This window comes from Mus pahari, chromosome 2, assembly GCF_900095145.1.
Source record: "Mus pahari chromosome 2, PAHARI_EIJ_v1.1, whole genome shotgun sequence".
Lineage (NCBI taxonomy): Eukaryota > Metazoa > Chordata > Mammalia > Rodentia > Muridae > Mus > Mus pahari.
The window spans coordinates 149,649,137-149,659,336 of NC_034591.1; the positions used below are offsets into that span (position 1 = coordinate 149,649,137).

The 10,200-nt window shown below is 42.2% G+C and overlaps 1 protein-coding gene across 1 annotated transcript in view; it reads left to right on the forward strand.

Moving 5' to 3' along the window:
* Borcs5 (BLOC-1 related complex subunit 5) overlaps nt 1-10,200 on the forward strand; it is a 68,761-nt gene that overhangs the window by 41,818 nt on the left and 16,743 nt on the right. Inside the window, exon 3 of the mRNA XM_021190922.2 lies at nt 6,689-6,846. Coding sequence (XP_021046581.1) covers nt 6,689-6,846 — 158 coding nt within the window. The remainder of the gene's footprint in view (nt 1-6,688; nt 6,847-10,200) is intronic.

Genomic DNA, 10,200 nt, shown 5'->3' on the forward strand with positions numbered 1-10,200 from the left:
GAGGAGGAGGGGGAGAGGAGGAAGAGGAGGTGAGGAGGAGGAAAGAGAGGAAGAGGAAAAATGAAAGAAAGAAAAGAAAATGACATTTTGTGGGGATTAGAAAGATAGCTCAGTGGTTAAGAACACTTGCTTCTCTTTCAGAAGACCAGGGTTTGGTCCCCAGACATAACCATCTATAACTCCAGCTCAAGGGGTTCTGACATACCTTGTCCTCTGAAGGCGCTGGATACATACATGGTGCACATATGTACATTCAGGCTAAATAGCACATAAAAAATATTAAATAGCCAGACATGGTGGGAGAGAGAGGGAGAGAGAGAGAGAGAGAGAGAGAGAGAGAGAGAGAGAGAGAGAGAGAGAGAATGAATTTGAAATTTTGAAGGCCAGTGGATAAAGGTACTTGCCACCAAGGCTGATGACTTGAGTTAGGTCCCTGGAACCCACATGGTAGAAGGAGGGAACAGAGTCCCCTAAGTTGTTCACTGACTCTACACATGAGCCCTAGGGTATGTGTACTCATCTCACACACAAAATAAAAATAATTAAAAATTTAAAATGAAAATTTAAGACTTCAGAGAAAACTTGATTTAAGAACTCTGTTTCCAGGCAAGGAAATGTAGTTTTCACTTTGTCTCCTGTTGATCACACTTTTCCTCTCTTGGCTTTCTTTTTTTTTTTTTTTTAATTTAATTTAATTTTACTTATTTACTTTACATCCAGCTCACTGCCCCCTTCCGGTTACCCCTCCCACAATCCTTTCCCCTCCCCTCCCCTTCTTCTCTGCTTGGGTAGGGGCACCCCTGGGTATCCCCCCAACCCTGGCACTTCAAGTCTCTGTGAGGCTAGGCATTTCCTCTGCCACTGAGGCCAGACAAGGCAGCCCAGCTAGAGGAAGATATCCCATACACAGCAAACAGCTTGTGGGATAACCCCCTCCATTTATTCGGGACCCACATGACGACCAAGCTGCATATCTGCTCTGTGCATATGTTTGGGGAGGTCTTTGTGTATGCTCTTTGGTTGGTGGTTCAATCTCTGAGAACCTCAAGGATTCAGGTTAGTTGACTCTGTTGGTCTTCCTGTGGAGTTCCCATCCCCTTCAGGGCACAACCTTCCTCCTATTCTTCCATAAGAGTCCCCAAGCTCTATCCACGGTTTGGCTGTGGGTGTCTGTATCTGTCTTGAGTCAGCTGCTGGGTAGAACCTCTCAGGACAACATGCTCCCGACTGCAAGCATAATGGAGTAGCATTAATAGTGTCAGGGATTGGTGCTTGCCCATGGGATGGGTATCAAGTTGGGCCGGTTATTGGTTGGCCTTTCCTCAGTCTCTGTTCCATCCCCCATTCTTGGCCTTCTTATTACAGGAGTATTGTAGAATATGTTTGCTTAGCGAAATTTAAAATTAATCAACCTGATTTTAGTGTTATCTACATTTAACCTAAAATGCATCATCCCAACCCTTTTCCAAGGCTGTGTTCAGTGGCTTTGGTCCATTCACAGTGTTGTGCAGCATCATAACTGTCAACCTTCACTTTCCCATAATCACATATTGAACTCTGCAGCCATTAACAGTGACCGCCAATATCCTTTTACCCCCAGCGTGGCAGCCATTATCCCTTTCCTTTCTCTAGGAATTGCACTATTCTGTGTATTTCATGTAAATGGAATTAGATGGTATTTGCCCCCCCCTTTTAAAATCTGGTTTATTTCAACTAATGAAATGTTTCAAAGATTCATTATTTAAGCCTGAGTAATGTTCTGAGACCCAGGGACAACTTCAAGAGTCAGTCCTCTCCTGGTGCCCTGCCTTTCATCAGTGTCAAACAATGTCCACTATGCACATCTTCTGCTCTTCTGTAGTTCACCCCTAAGCACTGAGTGCTCTTGATGTGGCTGTCATTGAACCTGATTTCTTGATTTCTGTGTTTTGGGGGTTTCTCATTAGTTCATGGACATGCAACAGAATTTTGAAGTGACTTTGTATCCTCTTACTTTACTAAGTTTTATTTATTAATTCAAAGAGTATTTAGGGCTTTCTGCCTATAAAATCATCCCTGTAATCACAAGCCACTTTTTTTCTCCCCTCGCTTTGAACACCTCTCCTTTCTTTTCTTATTTGTTTTGTTTAATTGAACTCCAGTACCATGCTGGATAGAAGGGCTAAAAATGAAGTTACTGATTTCTCTTGGATCTCATGTCTAGTCTGTTTTCTTGGGATCTTTATTTTCATTGTATTCCAGCTACTTGTCCATCTCTTTTTTTTTTTTTTTCTTCCCAAGACGGGGTTTCTCTGAATAGCCCTGGCTGTCCTGGAACTCACTCTGTAGACCAGGCTGGCCTTGAACTCAGAAATCTGCCTGCCTCTGTCTCCCAAGTGCTGGGACTAAAGGCGTGCACCACCACTGCCCGGCCTTGTCCATCTCTTGTCTGCAGAGTTGCGAGTTTGGGGGCATCCTGCTTTGCTTTCTCTTGGCTCTTTTTTTACAGGGTTTCTCTGTATAGCCCTGGCTGTCCTGGAACTCACTTTGTAGACCAGGCTGGCCCGAACTCAGAAATCCGCCTGCCTCTGTCTCTCGAGTGCTGGGATCTCTTGGCTCTTGAGACCCTGTGTTGCTGTTGCACCTTACCATTCAGTTGCCCCAAAATTTCTATATAATTCTGCCTTTTTTGTGCCTTTTTTTTCCTAACAGGATCTCATACAGTCCTTGACTGATCTTGAATTTGCTATGTTGCTAAGGGCTGGCCTTGAACTTCTGATCCTCTTTCCCCTATCCCCTAAGTTTAGGACTTACAGTTATGCACATCACATGCCCAGGTATATGGTGGCTTACAAAGAAAAAGACACTTCCTGAGGATGTGACCTTTATAGGCCACATGGCTTGGACTTAGGTTAGATGCGATGTGCCTTGTAGGTTCCTCAGGTGTAATCAACACCAGTGATCTCTAGTTTTCAGAAGGCTGAAGGTCTTTTAGGAGAGGTGAGTTCATGGCTCACTGTGACATAGCACATCCAGCCCTGCTGGCACAGGTCAGACTCTGGGAGTTGACTGGGAGTTTCTGGTTTGCACAGGGGAGCACAGCTGGCATTGTAATATGCTGGGTCCCCTCATTTCCTTAGGTCTATGTAAGGATAGTATTACGCTGGTGGACACAGCACAGTGAGTGTTTATAAGGCAGTTCCCCATCACTTTTTGACCATCCAGGTATAGGCTCTAATGCATACTCAACAAGCCAAGCACTGGACCAGTTGGGCCACCTCCCCGGCCCTACCAGCCCCATCATTCTGATTGCTTAGAAAGGGAAGAGGAAGACGGACAGGCTGACAGAGCAGGGCAAGGCATTTAGTACATGTGCACCCACACCCTTCCACCCACTAAGTAAATAATGTCAGAAGGCATCTTTGCTGTAGAGAGGAAAGAGTAGGGACCGGGGAGTTGACTCCTGGGTAAAGTGTTTGCTGCAAAGCATGAGGACCTCAGTTGGACTCCTAGAACTTACAGAAAAAGCCAAGCATGGGATAGGAAAGGAGATCCTTCAGTAAAGGTGTTTGCTGCAGAGCTGTATACAGCTTGAGTTTGATCCCTAAGACAAACTCCCAAAAATTGTCCTCCAGATGGAGTTGATGACTACTACAGAGGGAGAGTCAGTTTTCATTAAGGGTGTGGTTCCTGGTAGACTGACCAGGTTCCAGTGGATAGTCCCACGTCCCACACCTCTATACACATAAGCAGAACTCATGGGATCCAATGGTTCAAAAAAAAAAAAAAAAGACAATTTAAGAGAGGGTCTTGGGAAGAGGCCTGAGAACAGTGAATATTATCAAAGTTTATTTTATACGTGAATGACATTCTCAAGGAATAAATATTTAAAAGGTTTATTTAAAATATTTAAAGATTTAAAGGTTTATGTAAAACAAGTTGTCCTCTGACCTCCAGACTGATACTGAGGTACTCATGTGTGCTCACACACACGGTGCACACCTATAACTCTAACACTGGGAGGCAGGAACAAGGATCTGTAGGATTTCCAGTGGCAATTTGGGGAACACATTAGCATTTAATCCACACAGAGAGATTTCTTTTTCTTTTTTAAAAACATAGTATTGTTGCTTAATTATACCTTCCCAGTAACTTTTGACAAAGTTATAGAGTCTACTTTCTCTATTCTGTCATTTTAAAAATATGTGTCTAACATTATACCATTAATTCCTAATTCTACAACTAAGCTCTCAGGGTTGAGAAACTCAGTTTGGCAGTAGCCTCATTTAATAACCACAAAGTCCTGGACTGTACTTTATGTTTTAATTCTTAAAATGGTGTTTATCATAAAAGAACTCGGAGAAATGGTCACCAGTTTCTAACCCTGATGATTTTTCCATGCAGCACTTTACATGAAGAGGTGGATACAGTAGGCAGTTCGTTGGTTCTGTTAACTTCTGTCTGCATCCTCACCCATTCCCTGGAGCCCACGCCTCATTTTTGTACAAAAGGGATGGTTTCAACATGATCTTGGGAGATATGTCCCATGTTTGCCATATGCAGATCTACCACTTCATAAACAGAATCTGTTAGGTCAGTTCTTAGCTCAATAATGTCCCTTTTGTGTGAATCTGTTACAACCTAAAGACAAAGGAAGTGGCCCTGCTCCAAACTAATGTAGAAACTTAATTTATTTAACATGAAAAATTAACCATAAGTATGTAGACAGAAATCTTTTATGGACTGAGGTATGATCTCTGCTTTTTTTGGTTTGTTTGTTTTGAAGATGGGGTTTTGTGTAGCCCTGGCTGTCCAGTAACTTACTCTATAGACCATGCTGGCCTCAAACTCAGATCCACCTGCCTCTACTTCCCAAGCTTTGGGACTGAAGGCTTGCACTACACTGCCCAGCTAATGTCTGCTTATTTTTAATGGCTCAGAAGAAGAAACAAATAAGTAGTGAGGTCTGGATATTATAAAATGGAACCTAGATGTCTTTGGGTTTCTTCCTGGTTTTTTATAGTTTGAAAATTGTGCAAAAAAGGTTATAAAGAAAAATCCTACTTACAAATAAATAGTTAAACCATAAATTCTAGCCTGGCATATAATTCATTCTTTATTTTGTTTGAAACCATCTTGTGTAGCTCAGGTTGACTTTGAATTCATTGTATGTTTGCAGATGACCCTGAACTTCTGATCCTCATGTTACACCCTCTCTCTCTAGTGCTGAATCCCATAAAGATGAGAGTAGCACTGTGTAGCATGCCTGAGCATTCTCTGGCCAGCCCAGCTGTGTGTGTCATCTGTGTATCATCCTGCTGGGGAAGGATTTTGGGTTGAGTTTCCATGTATGGGAGCAGCAAGGGGCTGATGGTAGAAGAGAACAGGGTGAGTTTTGGCATGGGAGGCTCAGCACATGTCCGATGTCACATGTCTCAATACTCTTTGTGCTCTAGTCCAAGAACAGGGTGACAGGGTATAATGACTGATTTTCAGAATGTGCCAGCTGGGGGACATGTGTCCCAGGAGTCCCAAGACCCTACAAGGGAAGTCTCTGAGGTCACATGGTTTTTGTGATAATACTTGGACACCATCTACAAGCCACTGTCAATCTAGGAAGTGTCCCAAAGAGCTTCCCAGAGACTTTGTGAGAAGAAATGGCAACTTACATTCAGAGGAGATATGAGAATTTATTGTTTTCTATTAAGCAAAACACTAAAAAGACTTGGGAAAATATAAATCAGTATAACCCTTCTGTCTTTTTTGTTTTGGAAAATAGAAACATTTTTCTCAAAATAGCTTATATGTTAATCTGTAAAATGTTATTATTTTGATTTTTTTGAGATGCATGCAATTATTTAACACTAAAGAATTTTATCAGACTTAACTTTTAATACATTAATAACAATAGATAAAATGCCAGTATTTCTTGAGAATGTACAGGAGGAGCTTGCTTGATACCACAGTTGCAGAACTGTTGCCTTAGCAACCAAAAGTGCATGGACTTAAATTCAGGTCAGGGCTTTGCCTTCTGACCATAGGCAAGTATAGTAAGTAGCATTTGAATTGATTTCTTCTGCAGTAGATGGTTGTAATTTTACCCCGACATATGCACCTATAGGAAAACATGGTGGCTCAATATAGATATGCTGAGAACATAGCCTTCTTTGCTTAGTGAAGCTATATGCCTAAACAAGCCAGTTTTAGGAAAAAATAAACCGTTTCAGGCTGGTTTGCTTGCACTCTGGCCTTTCCTCTAATTTTGGTATCAAATTCTTAAGATTTCCTTATCCATTTTTCTCAGTTTCTCAGATAAACATATTAGTAACCAAATGCACTTCCATCCTTTTCAGTCAAAAGAGGTTACGCTCCTGATACATTGTAGTAGTGTGGTAAGGCCAGGAGCTCTGTCTGAGGGGGCCACTGATTCCCTCCGGGATAATCAGGGGGTGATTCCTGGCTCCCTCTTGTGTGAAATAGGCTAAGAAAGTAATGCACAGGGAGCACCTGGCAAAAGAAAGCAGCTGATAGGTGGTTGGGACTCCACAAAAGGTAGAGCTATCAAGGATGAAATGATGTAATGATGTAACATGAGCAGAAGATGCAAAATGAAATGAATTTTCCCTGACTCTGTGGACTTCAGCTAGGTTAGTCACAAGTTCATCAGCAGTATTTCTCATTACACTGTTTACATCTCTCTCCTCTAAAGGGCTCTTGAGTGGACAGACTTCCCCAACCAATGCCAAACTGGAGAAGCTAGACTCTCAGCAGGTGTTGCAGCTCTGCCTCCGGTACCAAGATCACCTGCACCAGTGCGCAGAGGCAGTTGCTTTCGATCAGAATGCTCTAGTCAAGCGAATCAAAGAGGTAACATGGCCGGGGGGTGGGGTGGGGGGGGAGCTCCATGGCTGTGGGGGACTCCATGGCTGTGGGGGTCCCATCCCAGACTCATGGCAGTAGTAAGACATGCTGGTGAAGAATGTTCTCCACTGAGAACAGCGTGGCATTTGATTCCTGCTTCACAGCTCAGTTGGTCAGACTTGCTGTTTAACTTTTCTGCATGTGAGGAATGGGCCTGGTAGTAGTCCAGCATTGAGTGTGTGACAGCATTGAGTGTGTGACAGCATTGAGTGTGTGAGGCTGTTCCACGGCTGTTAGTGTGTTAGTGGGTGGAGTCCTAGTATCATGAATTTGCTCTAGATAGATCTGTGGTTAGCTTTTTCTTGGGCATCGCCTCTGTACTTTTCATAGTAATCATTTGCTTTGAATGTAGGAGCCTTAGCATATTCTTTGCTTTTTTCAGTTACTACATGACAGCTATGCCTATTTAACCCTAAAGGCTTCTGTGAATGCAGCTCAAGTATCATTCATGCGAAATAGCCTATAAACACAGAACATGGTGCAGGCCTGGGACTGCACATTAGTTGAGAAACTGCTTGTTTAGCAAGCGTGAATCACTGGGTTCCATCCCCAGCCCCATGTAAACTTGCTATGGTTGGTATACACCTGTGATCCCAAAACTCAGGAGGTTAAGACAGGAGGTCATTCCCCAGCTACATAGCAAGTTAGAAGCTATCCTTGATACAAAAGATTCCATCAATCAATAAATAAATTCAAAAATGGTACAAATGTGTAGTCACCAGTAAGTATAGTAGGTTCTTTGCTTAAACACTGAAATGACTTATTGGTGATTTACATTGGAGCCCCGAGGGAAACGCACATAAGTATTTTAAAATTTTCAGACAAGGAAGAGCTCATGTTTCTGCTGTGAGGCGATATCATATGAAGGAAAGTTTGAGAAGTTGGGTAGGAGGATGGCAGCTCTGTATGTGTTTAACAACTGGCCACCAGTCATCAACTCTGATAAGAGAGCTGACCATGAAAGCAAGGGATGGGTTGCCCACCACTGCGTTGTGCTTTCAGTGAGTAATAGGGACAGGCTGTCCTCAGAAAGTCTGGAGGATGTCTGTTCTGGACATTCATTGTAGCAGCAGGTTTAAATTGGCCAACACTTTCCCCATTTAGCATTATTTTCATAAAGGTATGAATATATGCACTTTTCTTTAATGAATAAAACAACTTGGTTAGTCAGACATCACAGCGGCGAAACAGCTGACATCAGTTTATTTAGTTTCAGAATATGGCCTCTTGGCTCCATTGTTTCTAGGTCATGGTGAGGCAGAGCAGCCCAGCAGGAAGTATGTGATGGAACAGAGCTGACCAACCTGTGGCAGCTAAGGGGCAGATGTCAAGGGGCCAAGGAGAAAACGTCCTTCCAAACCCTGTCCCCATGGCTGACATCAAACATGAGGCCCCCATCTTCCTCTACTCAATGCCAAGCATCAGTCTTTCAGGGAGTTAATGCACTGGTTATGGCAGAGCCCTCGTACCCAGTCATCTCACAGTGAGTGGGTTCCTACTGGAGACCAAGTCTGTAGAGGAAGACTTCATGTCTAAGTCGTAGCCAATGCTATTCTCTGAAACTATTCCATATGTCCTTTCTCACTGCTTGGCATTGACGTAGCCCTAAATATACATGTTAAGACAGGGTCTCATGTAGTCCCTATTGGTACTGAGGATAACCTTAAACTTCTAGTCCTGCTTCTGCTCTCTGAGTGCTGGTATTACAGGTGTGCACCACCACTCTATGCAGTGCTAGGAGTGGAACCTAGTACCCTGGGCATGTTAGGCAAGTACTCTGCCAACTTATCTACATTCCCAGCCCTAGCCTTTCAGATACTTGTTCAATTATATTATGATCCGTAGTGCTCTAATCCCCAAAGTTGAGTGTGCATAAGTATCACTTCAGTTTGTTCATTTGAATGATGTGTTCTCCCCTCCCCAACCAGGGTGTGGCATGTGATTCATTGTTTTAATAAGCTTGCCAAATGATACCTAATGCTGTCCTTCATTCACTGGGATGTGGGAACCACTGGTGTAAAGGACTACTTTCCAAAACAAGGCTTAAAAACTCATCCCATGTAGGTTAAACTTCTTGCATATTCATTACCACACCCTGAAAAGTCACATCATAGACATTTAGAACTCGCATACTATTTAAATTTCTTAGGAGTTTCACAATAAAGAAAACCAGTACATTCCAAACTAACTTCACCTCAAAACACTTGTCTTAAGTAACATCTGTTAACATCCCGCAGAAGTAAAAGCTTATTATTAGCATATATTCACCATATAAATTAATGTTTCATTATGACATTTTCATAAATGTCTATCATATAATTTGATCATACTCACCTTTCATTTACTTTTGTTTTTCCTTTTTATGTCTCTACTGACCCTCTTATCCCAAATAGTCTCCTTTGATTTTCTTGTCTTCATACATTTTCAATACTATTTTTTTTATTTATCCTTTAATTTCAGAGCTATCTACACTGTATTTTGGGTCGTACCTATCCCACCTGGCCGTAACTTCTCTCTGCCTTCAGCATACACATGCCTTCTAACGTCATACCTTTCCTGACTCCCACTGAATCCCACTTGAGTCATGCTCTTGAATGATAAATTTTATGTTTACATATATGTGCATGTAAGAGGGGAGAACAAGAATGGAACTAGCTGCCTTCCCAGAATCACAGTAGACTTGGACCACTGGGTTACTCATTGGCTGTAAGGTTACCCCTTACCCATCACCAAACCAGTGTTGCTGAGTAACTACAGTGTGCCCACTGAGAGGTTAGTCTGGCTGGTGAAATAAAAATACACAGAACAAAAATGTAAAACCTACATCTCTATCGACCGGGCACTGTCAGTAGAGTGCTGTCAGTGGAGTCTTGTTGCAGTGTGAAATTTCTGTGCAATAGCAGGATATCCTGGAGCAATGGGGGCTAAGTGAAATAATAGAGAAACCAGGTCTTGGGATATGAGTATAGATAGATGGGAGACAATCTTAACAATCTTAGAAAAAAAATAGCTTTGGGACTTCAGGGACAGTTAAAAGATAGATTTGTGATTCAAGAAAACACTTATATTTCTGCATTAAAGACCATAGCATATTGGCATTAGGTAGATCTTAGAGATCACCTGATCTAGTCTCTCATTATTTAGATATATAAATTGAAGTCAGTTAAAGCAGATTATCCAGTCATAAAATAAGATAAATTACAAAAGCATAAATAATCAAAGGGAAGTTTTAAGTTTTAACTTTCTCTCACTCCCCCTCTTTGTGTGTGTGTGTGTGTGTGTGTGTGTGTGTGTGTGTGT